At 49.7% G+C, this 27,655-nt stretch overlaps 3 protein-coding genes across 4 annotated transcripts in view; all 3 read right to left on the bottom strand.

The window, feature by feature from the left end:
- Positions 1-4,938, bottom strand: part of REXO1 (RNA exonuclease 1 homolog) — a 34,943-nt gene extending 30,005 nt beyond the window's left edge. Inside the window, exon 1 of one of the 2 annotated variants that reach the window (XM_083594385.1) lies at positions 4,663-4,938. In XM_083594385.1, coding sequence (XP_083450511.1) covers positions 4,663-4,816 — 154 coding nt within the window. In that variant the 5' untranslated portion in view covers positions 4,817-4,938. Of the gene's footprint in view, positions 1-2,704; positions 2,763-4,662 lie in introns of those variants that run through there. The other variant, XM_083594386.1, reaches the window with a different exon arrangement.
- Positions 1-27,655, bottom strand: part of RNF126 (ring finger protein 126) — a 767,042-nt gene that overhangs the window by 17,013 nt on the left and 722,374 nt on the right. The window lies entirely within an intron of this gene.
- KLF16 (KLF transcription factor 16) lies at positions 7,340-17,689 on the bottom strand. The gene is made up of 2 exons (XM_083594972.1): positions 17,278-17,689; positions 7,340-12,200 (listed from the first exon to the last, which is right to left on the bottom strand). Exons 1-2 carry the CDS (start codon positions 17,546-17,548, stop codon positions 11,917-11,919), a joined length of 555 nt encoding a protein of 184 aa, XP_083451098.1. The 5' UTR covers positions 17,549-17,689; the 3' UTR covers positions 7,340-11,916.

Below are 27,655 nucleotides of genomic sequence, written 5' to 3'. Positions count from 1 at the left end.
TAACAGAAATGTCAAATGCGTTCGACGTTTTGAACAAGAGTGTCTTTGCCACGCCGCCGTGCTGCCTTTAAGAGGTTGCCGGACTCGATCCCAAAGCCACAGGTTCCCCATCTCTGATCTCACAGAATTGAAGACCCAGGGGCCATCCAGCCGAACCGTCTGCAACGCCAGGATCACAGCTGAAGCATCCTGTGACGGACAGCTTAAAAACCTCCAACTTTCCGAAGCAGCCCGTTCCACTCTTGCCGCCAGAAAGCTCTTCCTAATGCTACGTCAGAATCTCCTTTCTTGAGCATCAGGAAACAAGCTAAAAAGACGCGAGAATGCCTCTGTTTACAAGAGGTGCTCCTGTCCTGTGATGAGGGGCAGGGAAAACTTCTATTCCCCCTCCCAAATGATGCTTGGACTCCTAATTCCCATCAGCCCACATGGCCAATGGTCAGGAATTGTGGGACTTGCAGCCTAGCAACATTGGGGCGGGTGGGAGGTGCTGGCCAGCGCTGAATATTGCAAAGTGTGTGGGGGGGAGAGACAGGGACCATCGTAAGTTCCAGCAGCTCAGGAAACATTACTGAAAAATGGAACTGAAAGGCTATTTTGACCTCCACCCCCCTTTACATACAAAACCGAGTTTCACCCCTGTGAAATTTGTCTCGAAAGCAAAGACAGAAATGAGGCAATGAGCTTCTGCACACCTGCAGCTCAAAGCTTAACCCAACTTGTCTTATAATTAGCAGGGAGAGACCATCGCGGGCAACGGATATTTGAAAATCCGCCAACCCCCCCATGCAATGCTCCGAGTCATTTCAGCACCCGATTTAAGGGTGATTAAAAAGCAAAACAAAAATGAAGCTCTTCTTTCTAATGAAGGGCATGGAGAACAGCAGCTTCGTCCCAGCGAGACGGTGAAACAGATAACCGCAAAGGCCGTTTGCTAATTTCCTCTGCCACCTTTTTTCGTGACTTGGGTAATTCAAGGCTGCCTCTTCAGCAGAGGTTAAACGTACAACATATACAAAATAAATTTTAAAAGTGCAGGTACAAACCCTGGATTCTCCAGAGATGGCTGGAGAAAATGACTCCCTGCCTGAAAACCTGGACAGAGGCTGCCAGTCCGCGTAGACAACACTAAGCTGGATGATCAATGGCGTAAGGCACCTTCCGATATTCATATTTAAACAAGCCATTTCTTTAGGCGAAAGCCTGTAGCTCAGTGGGACAGCGTGCAGAAGGTTCTGGGGTCAATTCCCGGCATCTCTGGGTAGGGAAAAAAGCCCCCCTTGTGTGAGACCGGTCGGTATAGGGCAGTATACAAATTTAATATTAATAACCCTGGAGGATCTGTCAACGAGAGATGAACGGTCTGACCACGAAGCTTCCTACATAAGCCTTCGAGGAAACAGCATGACAACACCAACACATACTTTGCAAGCAACGCTCTGCACGCTAGGTTTTCTTCCACATGACTCAGGGACCCCGATCTCCGCCCTTGACCCTGCAAAGACACGGCTCCCGTCTGAACGAGCCTCCCTGCTCCGCTGTTTCGATCTGGTTTAAGGCAGGTTCTCGTGCTCTTAAAAGTAACCCGCCCAAAACCGAATTGAGGGAGGGAGCCACGGAAGAAGAAACCAATCGTTTTAGGACAATTCCTATGCTTTTCTTTCCCATTGGTTTCCCTTCCAACAAACGGATTGATTTTTCAATGGTGTTTCAAGCACACACACACACACCCCAAATTTTTTTTAATTTTGATGATTACACTATGTAAGGATCAAAGGTCACTTAAGACCCAGGTAAAATGAACCGGGGGGTGGTGGTGGTAAGAATACTCTTTTCCAGGTATCAAGGGTCCAGGTTGACCACAACAAGAGTGAAAAATTGCACTTCACAATGCAATTGCTACTTAATCCGGCCGTTAAGAGTAGGGAACATTAAACACTCAGTACTTTAAATAAAAACACACCTCCAGGAGATTTAAGTCAACACTGGATTAATTATCAAATGTGGGCATGTATTTGACCCAATGCGCTGGACCATCAAGAAGGCTGATCGCCGAAGAATGGATGCTTTTGAATTCTGGTGCTGGAGGAGACTCTTGAGAGTCCCATGGACTGCAAGAAGATCCAACCTCTCCATTCTGAAGGAAATCAGCCCTGAGTGCTCACTGGAAGGACAGATCCTGAAGCTGAGGCTCTAAGACTTTGGCCACCTCAGGAGAAGAGAAGACACCCTGGAAAAGACCCTGATGTTGGGAAAGATGGAGGGCACAAGGAGAAGGGGACGACGGAGGACGAGATGGTGGGACAGTGTTCTCAAAGCTACTAACATGAGTTTGACCAAACTGCGGGAGGCAGTGGAAGACAGGAGGGCCTGGCGTGCTCTGGTCCAGGGGGTCACAAAGAGTCGGACACGAATAAACAACAACAACTAGAGAGAGAGAGAGAGAGAGAGCGCACACAGGAAATCTTAGATGAAAACAAAGGATTTCAAGAATGCTTCACAGGTAAGTAGCAGAGAGTGAAGGGTTGCACAGCCTACATACAAAATGCAACAGCCTCGTTGTAGGCTATTCGCCTGGAAGATAGCGCGCCTCATCTCCAGAGAGTGGCCAATAATAGCAATCTTTTTTTTTACCTGGCACCCCAAAGAAAGAACACCAAGGATAGCAGGATTCAATCTTTTTTAAAAAAAATATATATTTTACCTGGGCTCTCGTGCGTTAGCAAGGAACGGAGGTATTTGTTCATGCTTTCAACTCTTATTTTAACGCGAGGATGTCAGCAGTCATGACTGCCCTAACTTCTGTGGCAGCAGAGATATACCAGAGGGTGGAGGAAACTGGTCACAGGTCCCAGTTTCGCAGACTCGCAGGGCTTTTAAAGAGACACTGCCCTCTTTTAGTTTTCAAGGGCGTTAGGTTTTCTGATGTTTAACTTTCCCACGAGACCCTACAGTGCAGGTAAAACATGAATGCCCCCCCCCAGCTTTTTCAGATTGGGAGATTCAATATCTGAAATAATAATAATAATAATAATAATAATAATTTATTATTTATACCCCGCCCATCTGGCTGGGCCTCCCCAGCCACTCTGGGCGGCTTCCATAAAAACCAAAAATACAGTAAAATATCACACGTTAAAAACTTCCCTGAAGCGTTAAGCTTATTCATTTGCCAAGGCCAGTGCTTTTTTTTCCTTTAAAAAAAAAGTTTAGGGGTACTCTCATATTCCTATTGAAATACTGCCCCTCCATGAGGCCAAACTCAGATTCACAAAATGTACCCCCATAAAAAAGCACTGGATACATAGATAAATAGGAGCAAAAAATCCCCTTAGCATACGCAGAGCACAATAGATAGAGAGAAAGAAAGATATAAACCTCATTATAGATAGACGGGAGTGCAGGAGCCCCTGAGCATAGGCAGAGTGCTCTCCTCCTGAGGGCGGGCGTGGCTCCCTTCCCCCCTCCCTCTCAACTCACCCCTGAGCATACACAGAGTGCTCTATAGCTGTATACCTATAGTTTTACGGGAGCGCAAGATCCCCTGAGTGTACGCAGAGCACAATAGATAGGTAGACAAATGGATGGGAGCGCAGGAGCCCCTGAGCATATGCAGAGCGCCTTCCCCTCCCTCCTGAGGGCGGGCGTGGCTCCCTTCCCCCCCTTCCCTCCCAGCTCCTGAGCATACGCAGAGCACAATAAATAAATAGATAGAAAGTAATGAGGCATAGATATACCTCATTACAGATAGGTAGACGGGAGTGCAAGAGCCCCTGAGCATACGCAGAGCGCCTTCCCCTCCCTCCTGAGGGTGGGTGGCGCCCTTCCCGCCTCCCTCCCTCCCTCCCTGCCCCTGAGCATAGGCAGAGCGCTCTGTATCTATATACCTATAGATATATGGGAGCGCAGGAGCCCCTGAGCATACGCAGAGCACAACAGATAGACAAACAAATAGAAAGATTATGATATATAGATATACCTCATTACAGATAGATAGACAGGAGCGCAGGAGCCCCTGAGCATAGGCAGAGTGCCCTCCCCCCTGAGGGCGGGTGTGGCGCCCTTCCCCCCTCCCTCTCAACTGGCCCCTGAGCATACGCAGAGCGCTCTGTATCTATATACCTATAGATATATGGGAGCACAGGAGCCCCTGAGCATACGCAGAGCGCTCTATATCTATATACCTATAGATAGACGGGAGCGCAGGAGCTCCTGAGCATACGCAGAGCGCCTTCCCCTCCCCCCTGAGGGCGGGCGAGGCTCCCTCCCCCCCCTCCCCCCCGACTGGCCCCTGAGCATACGCAGAGCGCCTTCCCCCTGAGGGCGGGCGAGGCTCCCTCCCCCCCCTCCCCCTCGACTGGCCCCTGAGCATATGCAGAGCGCTCTATATCTATATACCTATAGAAAGACGGGAGCGCAGGAGCCCCTGAGCATAGGCAGAGTGCCTTCCCCCTCCCTCCCTCCCCCTCCCCCCGACTGGCCCCTGAGCATACGCAGAGCGCCTTCCCCCTCCCTCCCCCTCCCCCCCTCTCGACTGGCCCCTGAGCATACGCAGAGCGCCTTTCCCCTCCCTCCCCCCTCCCTCCCCCCCCGACTGGCCCCTGAGCATACGCAGAGCGCCTTCCCCCTCCCGGCCCCTGAGCATATGCAGAGCGCCGCCACCTGCTGCCGAGGCGGAGGGCCTCCTGCTGCTCCTGGCCTGGCCCTGCTGGGCGTGCGGCGGGCCCGGCGGGTGTCGGAAGTGGCAGTAGGGCCTGTGGCAGGCGGTGCCGAAGGGGCAGTCGACGCCTCGCAGGAAGCCGCTCGAGCGGAGCATCCCGGCGGGGCATGAGGAGAGAAGGGACGAGGCCAACCGCCGGCTCTTTCTTCTTCTGTCAGGCCGCCGCCATCTTGGCCGAGGGCAAGGCCGGGGGCTTCGCCGCGCCGCAACGCGCCTGCGCCGCGCCGGCCGGAAACCACGCCTTCCCCTCGCGAGACAAGAGAGGAGGAGCTCGAGGGAGAGAGAGGCGACAACGCGCGTGCGCGTCGGGGAGCGGCGGCCATCTTGGTTGCGGGGACGCAAACTGCGCGTGCTCCTTCATGGCGTCGGAAAGCTTAGCAAAGGCGGCGCCATGTTAGCTAAGGGCAAAAGGCCGAGAGGAGGTAGGACTGCTCCAAAGCGCATGCTCGTTGCCAGAAGGGTCCTTCAACGCCCACTTTGGTGTCTTTCCAGGACATGAGGTGGCTGAGGAGGTGCCTGTTGGAAAGTTGGACTAAGGAAGGGAAAATGGGGTAAAATCAAGGGCAGAGGGGAACGGCTATGAAAGAGGAAAGGGGGATTTAAAGAAGGAAGTCGGGGGAAAAGGAAAAAAAGGGAACTGAGCAAAAGTCTCCTGGCTGCCAACTTCTTTTTTCTTTCCAGAAAAGGCTCCTCTGCCCTTAAAACTGCGTTATTTTAAAATTTTTATTAAATTTTTTACAAAAGTATGGCCTGTCTTGAGTGTCTTTCCTCCTCTCTCACTTCGCAAAAAAAAGATGCACAATAAGGGGGCATCTATTGCATTTTTCTCACTGGAACAGTAGGCACAGGAGCCCTGCTGCAGGGAACATGGAGAAGTGTTGGCAGCAAAACTAAAGCAAATACAGTCAAAACTTGGCAGTGTTGGGTTGGAAGTTGGGTATGATCAAAGGCAAGGCCTGTTCCTGTGCGCCAAGAGCCTCTGAGCATGTTAAAAGTGGCTCATTATTACAGAGCAAAGTGCTGGTCTCTCCCTCAACGAAGGTTTTATTTATTTACATTTAATTCCACGCTGCATCATTTTTATAGATCTCCAACCCCATTCGCAGAAGGTTATGTTTCTTCCATTATTAAATGAATCCACACGTCGGTTAACTGTGATTGCTGCTTGCTGGTCATGTTGTGCGAATGCCCAATTATCATCTTCCAAAGCGACTATTCGGAAACTTAAAAATGGACAGCGTAATGCTGGTGGTAACCAAAAGAGGTTCAAAGACTCTCTCAAGGCAAATCTAAAAAAATGTAGTATCAACACCAACAATTGGGAAACACTGGTCCACGAGCGCTCCAGTTGGAGAACAGCCTTTCCCAAAGGTGTCCTGGGCTTTGAAGACACTCGAACTCAGGACGCAAGGGAGAAACGTGCTAAGAGGAAGGCACGCTTGGCAAATCCACACCGTGATCAACTCCTGCATGGAAACCTATGTCCCCATTGTGGAAAGATGTGTGGATCCAGAATTGGCCTCCACAGTCACTTATGGACTCATTTATAAAACCGTGTTTATGGAAGACAATCTTATTCGGCTACGAGGGATCGCCAAAGAAGATGATGATGAAGAGGTCAAGTATCAACAAGGCAGAGACATCCTTTGGCATTTTCTACACTTCGGGGGGGAGAGACACGGGTGGCACTGTGGGTTAAACCACAGAGCCTAGGACTTGCCGATCAGGTCGGCAGTTCGAATCCCCGCAATGACGGGGTGAGCTCCCATTGCTCAGTCCCTGCTCCTGCCCACCTAGCAGTTCGAAAGCACACCAGTTCAAGTAGATAAATAGGTACCGCTCTGGCGGGAAGGTAAACAGCGTTTCCGTGCGCTGCTCTGGTTCGCCAGAAGCGGCTTAGTCATGCTGGCCAGATGACCCAGAAGCTGTACGCCGGCTCCCTCGGCCAGTAAAGCGAGATGAGCGCCGCAGCCCCAGTCGGCCACGACTGGACCTAATGGTCAGGGGTCCTTACACTTGGGGGGGGTTATGCACAACATGTCTTCTTCAATCCTCTTCCTAAATAACTTGGCAGATAGCTTATGAGAACAGTAATCCATATACAGTGGTACCTCGCAAGACGAAATTAATTCGTTCTGCGAGTTTTTTCGTCTTGCGAATTTTTCGTCTTGCGAAGCACGGATTCCCTGGGTATTAACGGTTTTAAGAAAAAGGAAACAAACTCGCAAGACGTTTTCGTCTTGCAAAGCAAGCCCATAGGGAAATTCGTCTTGCGAAGCAACTCAAAAAACGAAAAACTCTTTCGTCTTGCGAGTTTTTCGTCTTACGAGGCATTCGTCTTGCGAGGTACCACTGTAAAACAAAGAGAGTCCCCTTTCCCACCCCAGATCAGTCTCACGGTGAACTGCTGCGATTCCCGCACCAAATTGGGTTGGTTTGGATATCCTTTGGGGAGCCCTCCAACTCTCCCCATTCTCCGAGAAAATTCTGATGTTCTTAAAAACAAAGCTGCCGTCCCAAACGCACGGACCAGCGAGGAAGCCCTTCTTAAGACACGGTAAGCCATTTATGATAGCATGCAGAAAATCTATTTCACAAACAGCACACAAGACACACGAGTAAAGCAGTTTGTCGTTTTTATTTTTCAAGCGGCACACCCAAAACACACACACACATACGAGCTTCAGTGCTTCTTTAGAAACAACAGGGGGAAAGGGTGCGTGGGATATTGACAATATCTCAAATCGTTCACCCCCATCTCCCCCACGATGCACGGGTTTTTCAGACCAGGAGAAGGGAACACGTTGTCAAATAAATACATTGCGTAATCCACCATTTGCACAACTCGTACGGCAGAGTTTGCCAGCTGTTTTGGCAAATTTTCGGCTGCTGAGCGGGTGGCCAGACCCTCTGGCCATGCCCCTCCTCTGCCTGCCAAGACAGAAATTAAAAGTGCATGCACACCCAAGTCTTCAGTTTCCAACGGATCTTGAGAAAAGACCGGTTGGATTATCCAAGCCTCGAAAAAGCCCCATAGAGACGAGAAAGGAACTTTGAAAGATTGGCACTCTCCCCAAATTCCACCTTCGGCACCCTGTGCTTTTCAAGGGAGAAAAACGACAGCCATGGGGCTTTGTGTGGGTCTCAGAGGGGGAAGATGTCTCAAGATTTAGGGCAGTCGAAGAACTCCCCAAGTTTTCTCAGAAGCAGCCTGGGGTCACATAACCCTACTTTTAAAAACGCCAGCCAGTTCAATGTTACTAGTGCAAACATAGCCACAGCTACACAGGGGGAGAAATCCTATTTCATTCAATGGGGTTTGCTCCTGGGTAATAAGAGGCTTTAAGGAATGCAACCTCAGGTTTTGGGGTTGTTGCTTTTTTGTTTGTCTTATGATAAACTAAAAAGTTTTAATTAAATAGTTTTAGCTTTCACCAGCTCCTGTTTTCCGAGCCGACGGAACTGTCCACAAAACCCTTTTAAGATCTGCAGGGTTGACTGACAAGAACGCAAAGAAGATCCTTAGAAAGAAAATGCGGTGAAGGCATTTGTGTTCGCTGTTTCTCATAATAAACATACCGTATTTTTTGCTCTACAAGACTCACTTTTTCCCTCCTAAAAAGTAAGGGGAAATGTGTGTGCGTCTTATGGAGTGAATGCAGGCTGCGCAGCTATCCCAGAAGCCAGAACAGCAAGAGGGATTGCTGCTTTCGCTGCGCAGCGATCCCTCTTGCTGTTCTGGCTTCGGAGATTCAGAATATTCTTTTTCTTGTTTTCCTCCTCCAAAAACTAGGTGCGTCTTGTCGTCTGGTGCGTCTTATAGAGCGAAAAATACGGTAGATGGGTAGATGGATGGATTAGGACTTTGGACGCAGTCAGCCTCCTGTCGGCGCGTGGAAATCGCCAGGTGGGTGCTGATTTCTCGGCTGTAATGGAAAAAATACGTCGCGCCTCCAACCAAAACCAACATTTCCCCCCCTTAAAACCTGCACGGCGATTCTAATCCGCATTGCAAACAGACCAAACAAACCCGAACACTCAACCGACGCTCAGCTTCCCCTTAATTTGCACGCTATTCTTTTTAACCAAAAATAAATAAATCTACTTGCTTCCGTTTAAAAAATATCTCTTGCTTAATTACAAAGGGAGGAGGGGAGGGAGATCATAAATATATAATTTCCCCAGATAACAGGAATTTGGGGGGGCACGGGAATTACGGTTCCCTTATTAGTCCCTGAGAACTCAGGAAATTTTAAAATGGGGGTAGGAGGAAGATTATCCCAGGCAAAACTTCCAGCTGTTGGACAGCTGGTGAGCTTCCCAAAATGCCTTGCGCATCCCAGCCTGCAGATATGGGCATCTTCCGGTCTTGAGTTCGAATCCAGGGCCTCATGGAGGCCGGGCAGTGTATCCCGGAAGGGCCTAAATCGCTAGACCTGAAGCATTGAGGTTTAACTAGCTCGGGGACAAGGAACTTTGGCGCGCCAGGTGTTGCCGAACTACAACTCCCATCAGCCTGTGCTGCCAGGGATGATGGGAACTGTAGTTCCACAGCATTTTTCAGGCTCAAAGGCTCCGTGAGCTTGGACTGGCTTTATGGCGGCACGGATTGCGCTTGAGGTTTTGCACAAAGCCCTGTGTTCGAACCTCGCTCCACCAGCTTGCAGACGCTCTGCCCCATCATCCGGCGCCGGCACGGAGACATCGCTTTTCTCCCCAAAGTGCAAGCATACGTCCCTTCTCCGGTTTCCCAAAGGACCCTGGACGGAAGTCCGGATCCGACGGGGTGAAAACGGGAGCCTCGAAAAGCAAGAGGAAGCGGGAAAAGCGGTCGCTCGCCCTGACTTGCTCCTCCGACTCTACGGCGTTTTCAGAGGGAAGACGCAAGGCAACTTCACAACCAAGGCAGGCAGCGACACCGCGCAGGTGTCGAGGTCCGCCCAACACCAACCCGTAGACCGAGCAATCGCAGATATGGCTATTGCCAGCTTGGCAAATTAAAAAAACAAAACACCCCGCCCTCCTGCGCTGAGGGGGTACCTGCACCCTGCGAGCAAGCCTCACAAATGCATTTAACCAAGGAAGAAGGAAGAGGTGCCTTCAAGGGCCACCATACGGCCCTCTGGAAGCACCAAGGCACCGAAACTCACGTTAAAAACACGCACATATATCTATTTCTCTTTATCCACACCCTGAAATACATCTCGGCTGGGGAAGAAGGGGGGGGAGTGCTTTGAAACGTGCCCAACATCCCTCGCAAAAACTTGCCCAGGCTCTGGTGTTGTTGTTGGGGTTTTTTGGGCACTACAAAACCCATCATCCCTGGTCCTGCTAACCAAGCATGATGGGAGTTGTAGTCCAAAAACAGCTGGGGACCCAAATCCTGGGCGACACAGACTTCTGCTTCTCGCCGGCTCCGCGGTCTACCTAGCTCAGAGCTGCCCACCGAATGGCGCCGCTTCCCCGGAAACCGAAGCAAGTTCCTAGTCCACATGAATGTGGGCAAAGCGATTCCCAGCTCCGCCGCTTGGCTGTAAGGCAGGCTTGCAAAGGGAGAAGGAGGACGATAAAATCCTTAAGCCTTCTCCCCACTCCATCAACATCCCCCCCAGACCGATGCAGATTCTACATTTAAAAATAAAATAAATTACACTGTTTATATATATAGATATAAAAATAACAAGAACAGCCACATCCATAAAAACAGGTCCTCCATTTTCTATGTACAGATATTAAAATTTGGACCCGGTTCGGAGGGAGGGGGGAAATTATTTACAAATTTTAGGGATAGGTTACCCACTAGCGATACTCAGCTAAGTCCCAGGGAATAGGATTGACAGGTATGCAAATCAAACAGGCCTCTGATGCAGGCAACGAGGAGAGCGGTTTCCCAAACTGGGGTTTTGCGGATGCTATTGGACACCAATGGTTATGACCCCCGCCCATTGGGCATGCTGGCCACTGGTGTCCAGCACGAGAAGGATACAGGCTTCCCCATCCCTGTTCTAGGAAGAGGTGTTCCTCAACTCTCAGGAAAGGAGCACTTTTTCCAAACAGAGGCATTCGTCTCCCCATCACCGCTAACCACTAGTCATGCTGGCTTTCGGTTGAGCTGGTGGGAGCTGCGAGCCAAACCCCACCTGGTTTTTGGAGAAGCAAGGTGAGCAGGTTTTGGCTGGCGAGCGAGCGAAGGACGGAGCGATCGCTCCTCTGTGCAGCACACACAAACGTACCGTATTTTTTGCTCTCTAAGACTCACTTTTTCCCTCCTGTGTGTGCGTCTTATGGAGTGAATGCAGGCTGCGCAGCTATCCCAGAAGCCAGAACAGCAAGAGGGATTGCTGCTTTCGCTGCGCAGCGATCCCTCTTGCTGTTCTGGCTTCTGAGATTCAGAATATATATTTTTTCCTTGTTTTCCTCCTCCAAAAACTAGGTGCGTCTTGTGGTCTGGTGCGTCTTACAGAGCGAAAAATACGGTATTTGTTTTCCCTTTTAAGGCTGGGTTCCGATTAATTGCGGGCAGCCGTGACAGCAAGGAATAGATTATTTAGGGGGGAATATACCTCTGGTGACCGGGTTCTGGGAACAAATGACGCCGGATTAGCTCAGACTATACCGTACCCTGTTTACCGAGCATCCTGGAGTCATCTGTTCACCGCAATTGTTCCTCCCCAGCAAGAGGCAGTCTACCTTTGGTTACCAGATCCGGGTGATGTGCAATTGCGGACATCTCTGTCCCATTGTACCATATAAATGAGCTTCCTAAAACCATCCGTCTGGCCGAAGAAAGGTTTGGCGCGTTCTAGACTAATTTCCCCATCCTTTCCTGAGTATTGGGGAGCCAGGGAAAGGGGCCGAGAATCCAGACTTTTCCGGAAAGTGATAGGGAACGGCAGGGTGGGACGATTTGAGACACCCAAACCAGAACGTCCCTTTGCGTTGGGAAACCGAGGGAAAGGGGCTGCGAGGGGACCCTAGATGCCAGAAAAACCCCGGCAGGCGTGGATCAGGGGAAGGTGGACATTTGCGATCGAATGGACCGAAGCAAGTCGCCTGGAACGGTTCCTCCGATCGCCAGCGGCGACCCTCGCTCCCTGGAGGCTCCCAAATTGGGAACCGGGAACAGGCCCCCTTCGCCCAGCGGAGGGTCCCTGGCGGGCTGGGGCCAGCAAAGCATCGTGGGTAGCGGGGCCTTTTCAGGGGGCGGGGCTGTCATGGGCGGGGCTCCCGGCCAGGCTGCTTGCGGCAGAGTCACTGGGAGAGGCGCTGTGGCACTCGGGTCTCCGGACCATGTCCGGGCGGAAAGCCGGGTGGCGGCGGGCGTGCTTGGTCAGGTGGTCGCTGCGCATGAAGCGCTTCTCGCAGAGCGGGCAGGCGAAGCGCTTCTCGCCGGTGTGGGTGCGCAGGTGGCGGGCCAGCTCGTCAGAACGGGCGAATCGCTTCTGGCAGGAGGGCCAGCTGCAAGGGAACGGGCGCTCACCTGCAAAGAGAAGAGAAAAGCAAAGCGTGAATCGTGTCGTCATTCGCGGTGGGAACGTTGAGCTGGAGTAACAGGGTGAATACGACTAATTCCTTATTTATTTATTTAAAACTTTTATTGATAAATGCAAGACTTGCAAACACAAACTAGAACATGAAACAAACTTATTCTACATAGATACATACACCTCATACATACATACATAGATACATACACCTTGCCAACAAAGGTCCGTACAGTGGTACCTCTGGTTACGTACGTAATTTGTTCTGGAGGTCCGCTCTTAACTTGAAACTGTTCTTAACCTGAAGCACCACTCCTAGCGGAATAGCTCTAAACTTAAATAATAAAAATTTACTGGCATAAACACATACAGCGGCACCTTGGGTTACATACGCTTCAGGTTACAGACTCCGCTAACCCAGAAATAGTGCTTCGGGTTAAGAACTTTGCATCAGGATGAGAACAGAAATCGTGCTCCGGCGGCGCAGCAGCAGCAGGAGGCCCCATTAGCTAAAGTGGTGCTTCAGGTTAAGAACAGTTTCAGGTTAAGAACATGCCTCCGGAACTAATTAAGTACTTCACCCGAGGTACCACTGTATGTGACTTCCCTGGTTCAGATTGTAGACATTTGCACCATGCCAGCAATGTGCTGAGTTAAAAAACTCAGATACTGTACAGTGGTACCTCGGGTTAAGTACTTAATTCATTCCGGAGGTCCGTTCTTAACCTGAAGCACCACTTTAGCTAATGGGGCCTCCTGCTGCTGCCGCGCCGCCGGAGCATGATTTCTGTTCTCATCCTGAAGCAAAGTTCTTAACCCAAGGTACTATTTCCGGGTTAGCGGAGTCTGTAACCTGAAGCGTATGTAATCCGAGGTACCACTGTATAGTTCAAGCTATGGTTTTCCCAGTAGTGATGTATGGAAGTGAGAGCTGGACCATAAAGAAGGCTGATCGCCGAAGAATGGATGATTTTGAATTCTGGTGCTGGAGGAGATTCTTGAGAGTCCCATGGACTGCAAGAAGATCCAACCTCTCCATTCTGAAGGAAATCAGCCCTGAGTGCTCATTGGAAGGACAGATCCTGAAGCTGAGGCTCCAAGACTTTGGCCACCATTGCTGTTTTAGGGGTTGCTTTTAAAAGTCTGGAACGGATTGATCCGTTTTGCATTCCTTTCTATGGGAAAGCGCGCCTTGGTTTTGGAACGCTTTGGTTTTGGAACGGATTAAGTTTGAGAACCAAGGCACCACTGTAAACCGGTCCTTATTTGGGCCGCATGAGGACTAGAACCTTGACTTAGGTTAACTGGGCTCTGCTCTGCCAAAGAAGCGTGCCGCAGCAGATGTCTTTGCCACCTAGCTCATGCCCATGAGAGTTCGCTGCCCTTAATCTCCTCGTGGGAGGAAAGCTAAGCCAAGCAGGCAGATGTCAGGATTGCACAAGCGAAGTCTGCATACCGTGGGGTTTTGTTCCCCCCCTCTCCTTTTTGAGCGTCTGTTTACCCAGATGCAGCCCTGCTGCTTCGACGCTTTGTTTTTCTCGACAAAGCTGGCGTGTGCCTTTGCAAGATGGGGACTTTAAAACACACTGCAAAACCACCGCTACCAGCTCTCCATCGAAGGAACTATCTGTTCCAAGCTCATTCAGAGCTCTCTTTCTCTGCATATATGTGCCAGGAATTGGATTTGTGTATCAGGACACCTTGGGAGAAAGGCGGCGGCAAACCTAGACAGCATCTTAAAAAGCAGAGACATCACCTTGCCGACAAAGGTCCGTATAGTAAAAGCCATGGTTTTCCCAGTAGTGATGTATGGAAGTGAGAGCTGGACCATCAAGAAGGCTGATCGCCGAAGAATGGATGCTTTTGAATTCTGGTGCTGGAGGAGACTCTTGAGAGTCCCATGGACTGCAAGAAGGTCAAACCTCTCCATTCGGAAGGAAATCAGCCCTGAGTGCTCACTGGAAGGACAGATCCTGAAGCTGAGACTCCAAGACTTTGGCCACCTCAAGAGAAGAGAAGACTCCCTGAAAAAGACCCTGATGCTGGGAAAGATGGAGGGCACAAGGAGAAGGGGACGACGGAGGACGAGATGGTTGGACAGTGTTCTCGAAGCTACAAACATGAGTTTGACCAAACTGCGGGAGGCAGTGGAAGACAGGAGTGCCTGGCGTGCTCTGGTCCAGGGGGTCACCAAGAGGCAGACACGACTAAATGACTAAACAACAATCAGGATACTAAACCGATTCGGCGTTCCGAAGCAGCCAGTTCTTTGGAGAAATAAACAAACACCTGTTTACGTTTCGCCAAGGCGATAGGTGTGTGAGAGAGAGGGGGAAATCTGAGATTCTGTGATGGCAGTTCATCTTCACCTATCGGGCTTCCTGAGCAGGAGCAGTCTATCTGGAAAGCGAGAACTTCGGAATTCAGGAGCGGGCTGGGGTTGTGGGTTTTTTGTGCAAAAGTCCTTGCCACTCTTCATTTCGGTTGTGGCGAAGAGAGGGTTGCCTTTTGAGCTTCTGAATAACATTTTGGTGGGGGGCAGTCTGTAATAAAGCCTCTTTCTTGATCAGATGGGAAAGTGTGCTTGTGTTTGCTCATGTAATGAAACCCCCGGCTCTTTGTGTAGCCTTTTGTCCACAGGCAAACTTATATTTGTTGCAGTATCTCCACACACACCCCTTCCCCACAGCCGTACGGCCCTCAGAATGTTGTCAACTGGGCAATGTGGCCCCACGCAGAAAAAATGGGTTTCCTGGCCCTTGCTCTCTCGGCCCAGGGTCCGAGGTCACCCAGTCAGTTTCCGGACGCAGCGGGGATTCGAACCCTCATCTCCCAGGTCCTAGCCCGACGCTGTAACCAATACACCACACTGCCTTCCTAGAGAACTTCTGCTGCGGGGCAGCTCTCTAAATTAAGCAGGTCCATAAATATGGGGAAAGCGAAATTTCACTTATAGAGAAGGATCCGAAATAAGTCTCCGTGATTTGGAAAACCGTTAAAAGGCTATGCAATGAAATTCAACCAAGGGGATGCGAGGAAGTCACTTAACAATGTTAATAAGTGTAATTTTTAATAAGGCTATGGTTTATGTTTGTTTGTTTATAATGTTGTGGAAACCAATAAAAATTTTTTGGAAAAAAAGAAAAGAAATAAGTCTCCGTGAAGCTTGAGGTTTTTTTATTTATTCCAGGTTTTGTTTGGCGTTTTAATGTGTTGTAAACCGCTTTGAGATTTGTTCTTTGTTAATAAAACGCAGTATAGAAATTAATAACAATTATTATAGTAATAAGTCACGCGGCCAAAACAAAGGCGCAGACATTCTGTTGTGGTGACAGTAACCTTGGTTTAAGATGCCGTTTGGCGATTAGCTGCTATACAGTGGTACCTCGGGTTACAGACGCTTCAGGTTACAGACTCCGATAACCCAGAAATAGTACCTCGGGTTAAGAACTTTGCTTCAGGATGAGAACAGAAATCTTGCTCCGGCGGCACGGCAGCTGCAGGAGGCCCCATTAGCTAAAGTGGTTCTTCAGGTTAAGAACAGTTTCAGGTTAAGAACAGACCTCCGGAACAAATTAAGTACTTAACCCGAGGTACCACTGTATCTGAGTTTTTTAACTCAGCACATTGCTGGCATGGTGCAAATGTCCAGAATCCGAACCAGGGAAGCCACATACTTTTCTAGCAGCGAACAGTTCCGCCCCTTTTAATACAAAATCGGAATTGGACACTGTGCCATTTTCCCTCTCGCCCGCCTGCAGATTCCTGTAAAAGGCCAGGTTTTCGGTTGGTAACCGGTCTCCCCGAGAGTCGAATTCCAGGGCTGGCACAAGCGATCTTTGCCCATTTCGTGCCCATCCCACTTCACCACAACCTTCCCACCCACTCTCTTAAGGTGTTTACTTTCTGATGGGGTTTTTTTTGGTGGGGGGGGTATGTGTAAATGGTTCTGTTTGCCCAGCAGGTCTGGGTGGAGAGCCAAGAAACCAAGCCGCAGCCAAACCCCTCCCCAAATTGAAATTTCCACACAGCAGGTCCCTCCCACCCGCCCCCCTCCCAAATCAGGCCACCCTAGGCTGGCCACACCCGCCACCCCACATGTCAAGACATTCGCCAAACAAGAAGTGGGCGAGATTTGAAGCCGGGAAAAGATTTCCATAAGGTTTTTCTTCAAATTAGGGAGCAGGGACATGGGCGTAGCCAGGACTTTTGCTAGGGCGGGGCAGGCTTTTGTTGGGGTGGGTGGAGGGGGGAGAAGCAGAACCTCAGATATGTATTGATTAGCCCACCCCACCCCCTTACGCCCCTAGGCAGGGGCGTAAAGCAGAACCCGGCGCATCCTCCAGACTTTTGGCAAGCGAAAGCCCTACCGGATCAAATACGCTTGTTTGTTTGTTCTCCGGCGGCCGAGGTAGACTGCGCCTGGCCCCGGAGGCTCGACCGAACCTGGGATTTTGGTCCTCAAGAGACATATCGATAGGATACGAGACAGATCTAAACCCAAGCCGCCCACTCTGGAGAGTCTCCGCATCCCACCCTCTCCGCTCTTCGTGCGCGCTTTCGCTTTTGGAGCACGTGGGGCCGGGATCGCTCAGCCCACGCGCGGGGGCGTGGGGGGGGGAGGCGGCGGAGGCGCGCCCGGGCGGCACCTTGTAAGGGCGGGCAAGAGAGACCGGCGCAGAGGTCTCTCTCGCGACGTGGGTGGGCTGCGTAATCACCCGAGCCCAAATTCAGGAAATGCGTGCGTCGACGCCGCCCAGAGCCAGCGAGCGAGGCGCGGTCTCCCCACGTGGGTGGAGGCCACGGGGGTGGGGCGGGGGAGGGAAAGCGAGGCGAGAACGGGCCGGGGGGGGGAGGGTGGCCTCGGGGTTCCGGGGGTGCCACCTTGAACGAAATATTGGGACCCCCCCAGTAAACCCGCATAATCCATCACATGGCGCGCGTTTGAATGCTTATCCACATTTGGGGATATGTTTGAAGAGGGGGGCAAAGACCCCCTCGGCCCCCTGGGGTGTAAGATGGAGTGGAGGGGGGGAGAGAGACTGTCCCCGAGCTGGGGGGCCCGGCCCTTACCCGTGTGCGTCCGGAGATGCGCCTTCAGATGGGAAGATTTGCCGTAGATTTTTGCGCAGCCCTGGAACGGGCATCGGTGCCTCTTGGCCGCGCCGGAGAGGTTGCCTGCGCCGTCGGGGGTTGCTGCCAGGGCTTCTCCCGCCGCCTCCGGCGGGGCCGCAACGATGGGGCGCGCCCCGCGCTCCTCCTTGGCTCCGGCGGCCGGGTGTAACAGGGCTCCGGTGGAGATGGAAACGAGGCACTCGGCGGCCAGGTAATCCAAGCCCGACATGATGGCACCGCCTTCCTCTCTCCCCAAAAAAAGCCGTCCAGGCGGCTCCTCGCCTCCTCCTCGGATGGACAGGCTGCGCGCCTCCGCCTCCGCCGCCGCCGCCGCTCCGCCTCGCCCCTGGCGCAACGTGGAGAGACGGCAAGAGGGGAGGGACGCCGGCGACCGTCCCCGCCCAGGCTGGGCGGCGCGCGCTCTCGCGCTCGTGCACGCGCCAGGGGCGAGGGCAATTGAGGCTGCGACGGTTTGACCCTCCTACCCGGGCAGTCTCCACCCCTGGGTGCCGTCGGAGGGAGGAGCGCGCAGAGGGTGGAGCGCAAAGAAACCAGGCTGGGACGCGATGCCGGCGCGTCTGTCTTGGCGCAGGCTGGGGCGCAATCCCACAGACTGCGGCTGGGGAGTTTCTCCCGAGTTTGCTCCCGTGGGAGTTTCCTCCCCCCCCCCAAGCGATCTCCCCCAAAAAGCTCAGCAACGCTTTGTGAGATCTCTCCCCATAAAACTCAACAACTTTTGGGCCCGCCGCCCATCAAAAATCCATCAAAGAAAAGAAGTCATTCTCCGCACTCAAGAGAGCCACCGTGGATGCCATGCCCTGGCGCCGAAATTGGTGTGTGCCCGGCCCCTTCATCATCATCATCATCATCATCATCATTTATTATTTATACCCCACCCATCAGGCTGGGCTTCACCAGCCACTCTGGGCAGCTTCTAACAAAATATTAAAATACAGTAACACACCAGACATTAAAAACTTCCCTAAACAGGGCTGCTTTCAGATGTCTTCTAAAAGTCTGGTACAGTGGTACCTTGGGTTACGTACTTAATTCGTTCCGGAGGTCCGTTCTTAACCTGAAACTGTTCTTAACCTGAGGTACCACTTTAGCTAATGGGGCCTCCCGCTGCTGCCTTGCCTCCGGAGCACAATTTCTGTTCTCATCCTGAAGCAAAGTTCTTAACCCGAGGTACTATTTCTGGGTTAGCGGAGTCTGTAACCTGAAGCATCTGTAACCCAAGGTGCCACTGTAGTAGTTGTTCTCTTTGACATCTGGTGGGAGGGCGTTCCACAGGGTGGGCACCACCACTGAGAAGGCCCTGCCTGGTTCCCTCTAACTTGGCTTCTCGCAATGAGGGAACTGCCAGAAGGCCCTCGGCGCTGGACCTCAGTGTCCGGGCAGAACGATGGGGGTGGAGACGCTCCTTCAAATATACTGGACTGATGCTGTTCATGGGGAGTTTTGTGGGTGCTCGGGAACCCAGGACACCTACGCAGGAGAGGATACTTCCATTAAATAGGACGTTCTTCAATCTATCAAAGATAGTTGCTTCTTTGACCAGGGATTGTAGAATTTTAAGGAACCCCCGGATCATCTCGACCAACCCCCTGGAATGCAGGAATCAATTGCCCAACATAGAACTCGAACTCACAACCATGAGATCAGACCCTCCCAAGTGTCTATATTTTCCAGGGACAGTCCCAGATTTACAGAAGCCGCCCCGGTTTCTGATCTGATCCCGGAAGCTCCCGCTTTTCCTTAGGGCATCCCTAATTTCACAGGAGAAACGTTGGAGGGGATGGAATAGGACGTCCCTATTTTCACGGGAGAGATGTTGGAGGGGATGGAATAGGACGTCCCTATTTTCAGGGGAGAAACGTTGGAGGGGATGGAATAGGACGTCCCTATTTTCAGGGGAGAAACGTTGGAGGGGATGGAATAGGACGTCCCTATTTTCACGGGAGAGACGTTGGAGGGGATGGAATAGGACGTCCCTATTTTCACGGGAGAGACGTTGGAGGGGATGGAATAGGACGTCCCTATTTTCACGGGAGAGACGTTGGAGGGGATGGAATAGGACGTCCCTATTTTCACGGGAGAGACGTTGGAGGGGATGGAATAGGACGTCCCTATTTTCACGGGAGAGACGTTGGAGGGGATGGAATAGGACGTCCCTATTTTCATCGGAGAAGTGGAGCTATTTTCCTACGAGATGTGAAGCTACAGGGAACCAGGCAAGAAGGCCATCTCAGTAATGGCACCCACCCTGTGGAATGCCCTTCCATAAGATGTCAAACAGATATTATTATTATTATTATTATTATTATTATTATTATTATTATTGCCTGCCAATCTGACTGCATTCCCCCAGCCACTCTGGGCAGCTTCCAGCACACATAGAAACATAATAAAAGCTTTAAAAAGCTTCCCTATGCAGGGCTCCCTTCAGATGTCTTCTTAAGGCTATATAGTTACTCACAAACAAGATAAACAACTATTTTGTTTTTAGAAGACATCCAAAGGCAGCCCTGTTCAGGCAAGTTTTTAATGGTTGCTGTTTTATTGTGCTTTTTAATATATTTTTGGGGAGCCGCCGCGTGTGGCTGGGGCAACCCCGTCAGAGGGGCGGAGTATAAATAATAAAATTATTCATATTATTATTATTATTATTATTAGGCACTCACAGGAGGGAATGTCTCTTTTAAGTATGTCTCTTGCCTTTTCTTGCATGCACCAGGGAATACTGCTTATTATTTTTTTTATTTAATATTATAGTCATAGGCCCCCTCTCCTCTAAGGAGCTCCCGGTGGCCTTTTCAGTTGCTCCCCGCCATTCAGACATTTCGTCCTCACAGCAAACCTCACAGAACGGGCGCCACCACCGAGAAGGCCCTGTACCTGGTTCCCTGTAACCTCACTTCTCGCAATGAGGGAACCGCCAGAAGGCCCTCGGAGCTGGACCCAGGTGTCCGGGCTGAACTTTGGGGGTGGAGACGCTCCTTCAGGTATACTGGGCCTTTGAGGCCATTTAGGGCTTTCAAGGTCAGCACCAACACTTTGAATTGTGCTCGGAAACTTACCGGAAGCCTGTGAAGAACTTTGAGGACCGGTGTTATATGGTCCTAGCGGCCATTCCCAGTCCCCAATCCGGCAGCTGCGATCTGGATTAGTTGTAATTTTCTTCTCATACGCGACAACTGAATTCGGCATTTTATTTTCAGTCGTTTCCTGGTTGTTGCTTTTTTAAAAAAAACCTCTGTGTCTGTGTTTTATTTTTCTACTGTCACATTTATTTTTCTTTGTGATTTTTATTGTATTCTGTAGGTCAGAGCTTTCCAAACTATGCGCCACGACACATTGGTTTGCCGGCTGCGGTTTGTAGGTGTGTCGTGCGAATGTTGGAAAGGGGTTTGTTAGTAAAACGGGTTTGCTAGTAAAACTGAAATTTCTGTGTCGCGAAATGATTCACGTCTGAAAAGTGTGTCGCCAGCACGGAAAGTTTGGAAAGCTCTTCTGTACAGTGGTACCTCGGGTTAAGTATTTAATTCGTTCCGGAGATCTGTACTTAACCTGAAACTGTTCTTAACCTGAAGCACCACTTTAGCTAATGGGGCCTCCTGCTGCTGCCATGCCGCCAGAGCCCGATTTCTGTTCTCATCCTGAAGCAAAGTTCTTAACCTGAAGCACTATTTCTGGGTTAGCGGAGTCTGTAACCTGAAGCGTATGTAACCCGAGGTGCCGCTGTATGTGTTTATGCCAGTAAATTTTTATTTTTATTATTTAAGTTTAGAGCTATTCTGCTAGGCAGCTAGTCTCATTGAATTTGGAGGAGTATGTTTTTGAAGGCAACATTTTGGGGTTCGTGTCTCTGCTTACATTCTCATGCCCCCCCTCAGCCCCCGCTCCCCAAAAGGAGTGTCCCATTTCTCCGCAGTTGCCCAGTGGCTCATAAAACAATAGTTCCACCGTTTCAAAAAAAATAATATGTACAGGTTAGAGATAATTATATACAAACGAGAATGCTAAAGGTACAGTTTATCTCAGCGTCTTACAATTTTTAAAACCACATCCTTTCTCTGAAGAGTTCCAGAGGACTGCTACTTTTTGCTTGCGAAGAATAGAATCGTAGAATTGTTGATTCGTTGAGCTGGAAGGGACCCTAAGGGTCATCTAGTCCAACCCCCCACAATTCAGGAATATGCAGCCATCCCATATGAGGATCGAACCTGCAACCTTGGCATCAATGGCGCCACGCTGTAACCAGCGAAGCTCTCCAATTTCCCTCTGCTGAGGACCTTAGAAGACAGCCTCTATATCAGCAGCAGCCATGCAATTGCCCTGAGAATTCCAGCTTACATTCTTTTCTTTTAAAGACGTCAAGCTTCTAGCCCTCAAGCTCTGTATATAAAAGGGTCGTGGCCGAGACTGTGTGAGGGAAGTCCAGCAGCTTTCGGGTGTGGATCCGGTGTCAGCTGTCAGTTACTTTTTTTTCCTCCAAAAATTTTATTGGTTTTCACAATATTATAAACAAACAAACACACAAGACAAACAAACATAAATCATAGCCTTATTGAAAATTACCGTTATTAACTTTGTTAAGTGACTTCCTCGCTTCCCCTTAGTTGAATTTCATTGCATGTCCTTTTAACAGTTTTCCAAATCCCAATTTTTATAAAATTTAACTTAAACATTAACATCCTTAAATCTTCACCTTATATAATTAAGCATATTAATTCATCACTTAACATAAACAAAATCCTAAGCCTATTAAGTATCTGCAAGCTGTTTCCGGTTATTTTAACTTAACAAATTTAACGAAATAATCATTAAATTTATTTCATTCTTTCTGAGTCAGCTGTCAGTTACATGGAGTAGGAAGAGGTGATGTTCAGGTGACGTTGCCGCTTTTTGAGGGTGTCTCCCCGATCTTCCTGCCCTGAGCTGGGCCCATAGCAACGTGAGCTTCCCTTTACTATCCCAGCCTCCAGAGAATCTCCCAGGCATAGGATGACAAAGGGAAAACCACAAAGCCTAGCGGTGGGGGTGCGGGAATACTTTGGAGACAAGTCCCATCCTTCCAAAGGCCTTCGACACAATTGAGTGGAACGAGAGTTGGCGGGGGGAGAGAAAGAAGAGGAGAAGGAGAGATGTAAAAGAAAGAAGGAAGAACGTGTCGAGGAGAAGCAGAAGGAAAGATGATTCAGCGTCCTGCGAAAGGAGAATAAATCAAAACAGGAATTTGTTTCACAATGGGAGGTTTTCAAAGAATATCTGAAAAATAAATATGGTAGTTTAAATTCTGTTGCAGCATTCGAGGAACTTCAGTAATAGTTGCAAGGTAGATATAAGAAATTAGATTTATTAAGAATAAGTTTAATTATGATAAAAGTGTGTATTGGCAATAAGTAATATGAATTTGAAATATGGAATAGACGGGAGGTTGGGTCTTTAGTGTTAAGACCAATAGATGTTTTATTGTTTGCTAAGAAAATTATGTGTCTGTGGTTATTCTTGTGTGTAATTTGGTATTTGTGTTTTTTTCTTTTTTCTTGTTGTATCAATAAAAACTTTATTTTTTTAAAAAAGAAGAAAGTGGGAGGGGAAATGGGGAAGAAAAAAAATGAGGATTAGAAACTTGAATATACCTAAACCATCAGCTCCTTGAGACAGAGGCTTTCAGCGCATGCTAAAGTTTGCCAGCATGTCTAATTTATTTTTATTTAGTTTATTCGTTATTATTTTTTTCTATCCCAGCCCTGATCCCTCCCCAAGGAGCCCGGGGGGGGGTGAAGACCTCAAAACTGTCACCACTGTGTCAATTTTTATTTTTATTTTAACCCACTTTCGAAACGTTTTTGGTGCATTGTAAATGGCAGAAGTTGCACTGCTTGCGCACATTCCGTGGCAAGACAGCGCTCTTCCGGAGCTCACGAAAGCCCCATAACCTCCGAAATGGGGAGGTAAATCTGGTTTTATCCAGTATGCATCTGAAGGTGGCCCTGTATCGGGAATTTTTTAACGTCTGGCGTTTTATTACGTTTTTATATTCGGCTGGAAGCTGCCCAGAGTGGCTGGGGAAACCCAGCCAGACGGGCACGGGGTATTTATAATTATGATGATTATTATTATTGCTATACAAACAGAGCACACATCCTTTCTCTTTGAGTTCTCTCTGTTGAGTTCTGGATTGCAAACCTTGACAGGGTGTGGTCAGTTCCAGAAGACAAGATCCAGAGTCTCACATCTCCCCTCCGTGAGAAATTACATAGCTATTATGCATGCAAAAAATGCGAAGACTGCAGAATAAAACAAACCATGCAAAATAAGAGACGGTTTCACGTCCTTCTGGTGGTTCCCAAATCTGGCTTTCCCTAGCACAGAAATTGCATTGGCTAAGCATATAGATTAAATAAAAAATAAAATAAATCTGGCACGGAATGCAGCAAACATTTCCTTCCGTTTCTTTAACCTTTATTGGAGACTCTAAAATCTCCTTGCTTGTCGAGACCATGAAAGTTGCAAATAAAACTCTCAGTTTTATCAAAGCCGCTGCGCGAATTTATGGCAGGACGGTGCTTTAAATGCCATTCCCAGTTTTTGTTTGCCTGGCTTCACAAATGGAGCGGATAAAAGCGTTGCCAGGCTGTGGAACTCCCTGCCACAGGAGCCGCGTATGGCCACCGATTTGGGTCGCTTTCAAAGAGGATTGGGCAAATTCATGGAGGAGGAAAAGTATGGCGTGCCTCTGGATATAAGCTGCCGTAAGAGCGCTCCGCTTTTGAGAGTAAAGCCACACTCTTTAAATCGTTACACTCATGAGGACTAGGAACATGAAATTTTATTATTATTGGTTCCCAGCACCCTTAGCAAACTATACTCCAAAGAATTCTAGCCGAGGGTTGTGGTGCCACGCGCTTTGAACGTACGACGTGGATGCCACCAGCTCGGGACCCACCCAGTGACCCCGTCCGTGGCAAAACGCTCGCCGTAGAATTATAGAACCGTCAAGCTGGGACCCTCAAAGGTCCTCTAGACCAACCCCCTGCAATGCGGGAATCTCGGCTGAAGCAGCCGAGACCACCCAACCTCTGCTTAAAAAACTTCCAAGGAGGTTCCCTCGCTCTTGGAAACAAGATCTATCTCACTTCCTTGATACCAAAGGGGTCTTCTCCATTCTCGGCTGCCTTACCAACTCCGTTTTGGGGGGTGACTCCTTTCCGGTGGCAGCTGGGCTCCCTGTCCCGAGAAAGTTCAGTGACTCTCGCCTCGTCCTCTTCTTCTTCTTTCCAGATGATGGAACCGATGGTCCGCCAGGCGTCGGTTTTATACTGTCGCCATTCATATGACCAGCACGTGAAAAGCCCGAGTCGGACAGGGCTTGGAAGTGGGAACCGAAAATCGACTTAAGAGGACTTAATTGTGGCGGGGCGGGGGGCTCCTTGCTGATGCTGGATCCCATGACCAAGCTAAAAGGGGTCTCATGACTGCCTTATACCAGACCTAACTTCTCAAAGGGCCTATTCTTCTCCTCCGTGACCTTCCGCTCAGCTGGGCAACTTATCCATCAAGCGAGGGCCGTTGATCCTCTTAGAACAGGAACACAGGGACCTGAATACCAGCCCCCCCCCGGATGCTTTTGGACTCCCAGCTCCCAAAAGCATGCCCAGTGGTCAGAGATCACGGTGTGTGTGTGTGTGTTTTGAGGCCCACAACTTGTGGAGGGTTGCAGGTTATCCATGTCCTTGCTATATATACCGGGACACATTTGCAGGGAAACCTAAATGCTTGTTTACAAAACTATTGTACTACCAACCTTACTGTATGCTTGTGGACTACTTATAAACGCCATCTCCAACTTGAAAGATTCCATCAATGGGGTCTCCAAAAACTTTTACACACCACCTGGGAAGACAGGCGAACGAATGCCAGTGTACTGGAAGAAGCAAAGATCGCCCGTGTCAAAGCGATGATTCTTCAACATCAACTTTGTTGGACTGGTCATGTTGTGCGGATGCCTGATGATCGTCTTCCAAAGCGACTACTCTATTCTGAACTTAAAAATGGAAAGCGTAATGTTGGTGGTCAACAAGAGAGGTTTAAAGACTGTCTCAAGGCAAATCTAAAAAAATGAAGTATAAACACCGACAATTGGGAAACACTGACCTGCGAGCGTTCCAGTTGGAGAACAGCCTTTACCAAAGGTGTCCTGGGCTTTGAAGAGACTCGAACTCAGGACGAAAGGGAGAAACGTGCTAAGAGGAAGGCACGCTTGGCAAACCTATGTCCCCACTGTGGAAGGACGTGGGGATCCAGAATTGGCCTCCACAGTCCCTTACGGACTCATTGTTAAAATTGTGTTTATGGAAGACAATCTTACTCGGCTACGAGGGATTGCCAAAGAAGCAGCAGCTATATACTGCTAGGTCTTTGGCCGGCCATTTCTTAAGCCACAGAACAGAGTAGCCTGAGGCAGGGAGTTCCACCGGTTCACTGCTACGCACAAAGGCAGGCTTGGTTTTGGCCAACCCTCAAATCTATACCCTCCCAACATTTCTCCAATGAAAATAGGGATGTCTTATTGCATCATTATTTTAATATTTATACCCCACCCATCTGACTGGATTGCCCCAACCACTCTGGGCGGCTTCCAACATTTATAAATTCATCAAACAAACAAACAAACAAAAGGGCTGCCTTCAGATGTCTTCTAAAGGCTGTATAGTTACTTATCTCCTTGACTCTCCAACCCGCAACATTTCTGCGATGAAAAAGGGAGGGCTGATGGTTTAGGCATACAGTGGTACCTCGGGTTAAGTACTTAATTCGTTCTGGAGGTCCGTTCTTAACCTGAAACTGTTCTTAACCTGAAGCACCACTTTAGCTAATGGGGCCTCCTGTTGCCGCCACACGATTTCTGTTCCCATCCTGAAGCAAAGTTCTTAACCCGAGGTACTATTTCTGGGTTAGCAGAGTCTGTAACCTGAAGCGTCTGTAACCCGAGGTACCACTCGGTACCCCTGGGGTTTCCTTCCATGTGAAAGCTATTTTTACATTTATATGTCAGAAGCTTTTAGAAAGCACCTGAAAGCAGTCCTGTTTAGGGAAGTTTTTAATATCTGATGTTTTATTGTCTTTTTAATATTCTGTTGGGAGCCGCTCAGAGCGGCTGGGGCAAACCAGTCATACAGGCAGAGTAAAAAGGTAAAGGTAGAGGGACCCCTGACCGTTAGGTCCAGTCGTGGCCCACTCTGGGGTTGTGGCGCTCATCTCGCTTTATTGGCCGAGGGAGCAGGCATACAGCTTCCGGGTCACGTGGCCAGCATGACTAAGCCGCTTCTGGCGAACCAGAGCAGCGCACGGAAACACCCTTTACCTTCCCACCGGAGCGATACCTATTTATCTACTTGCACTTTGACGTGCTTTCGAACGGCTAGGTTGGCAGGAGCAGGGACAGAGCAACGGGAGCTCACCCCGTCATGGGGATTCAAACCGCCGACCTTCTGATCGGCAAGTCCTAGGCTCTGTGGTTTAACCCGCAGCGCCACCCGCGCCCCATGTATGGGCAGAGTACAAACAAATAATTTATTATTATTATTAGGATAGCCAACAGCCCCCACTATTACTCAGCCCTCTCCAATTTCCTGCATACTTCATACACACAACAGATCCCCTCCTGCCTCTCTCTCCACCAGGAAGTTGACAGCTCTTAAGAGGAGATAGAGAGACAGATACATATTTGGCACAAACAAACAGTTTTCTCTCATAGGATTAAGTCCGCCCCAGGCTGTTCCAGCCGCTTTGCTAATCGGAGGCTGCTGGGGACAACCGCGTGCCACAGAAGGGGAGGACTGACCCCGCAAAATTGGCCTCCTCCTCCGGTCAGATTTTCAGAGGCGGTTTTGAAAATATATCTAGGCTTATTTGGGGGGGCTGGAAAACGGCCGTTCCTCCCCCCCCCATCCCTCTCTTCCTTCTCCCCATCGATCATGCTTTTTAACATCTATATGAAGCCGCTGGAAGAGATCATCAGGGGGTTTGGGCTGGGTGTCCATCAATATGCAGATGATACCCAGCTCTACCTCTCTTTCAAATCAGAACCAGTGAAGGCGGTGAAGGTCCTGTGTGAGTGTCTGGAGGCGGTTGGAGGATGGATGGCGGCTAACGGATTGAGGTTGAATCCTGACAAGACAGAAGTACTGTTTCTGGGGGACAGGCGGGTGTGGGGGACTCCCTGGTCCTGAATGGGGTAGCTGTGCCCCTGAAGGACCAGGTGCGCAGCCTGGGGGTCATTTTGGACTCACAGCTGTCCATGGAGGCGCAGGTTAATTCTGTGTCC

The sequence above is a fragment of the Podarcis filfolensis genome (assembly GCF_964270895.1).
Source record: "Podarcis filfolensis genome assembly, chromosome: 18".
In the NCBI taxonomy this organism is placed as follows: Eukaryota; Metazoa; Chordata; class Lepidosauria; order Squamata; family Lacertidae; genus Podarcis; species Podarcis filfolensis.
This window is presented reverse-complemented; position numbering and strand designations above follow the sequence as displayed.

Coding starts and splice junctions, on each gene's coding strand:
- KLF16 (XM_083594972.1), bottom strand. CDS start 17,548: ATGTCGGGCTTGGATTACCTGGCCGCCGAGTGCCTCGTTTCCATCTCC. Junction 12,201..17,277: donor GCATCTCCGGACGCACACGG/GTAAGGGCCGGG, acceptor TTCTCTTTGCAG/GTGAGCGCCCGTTCCCTTGC.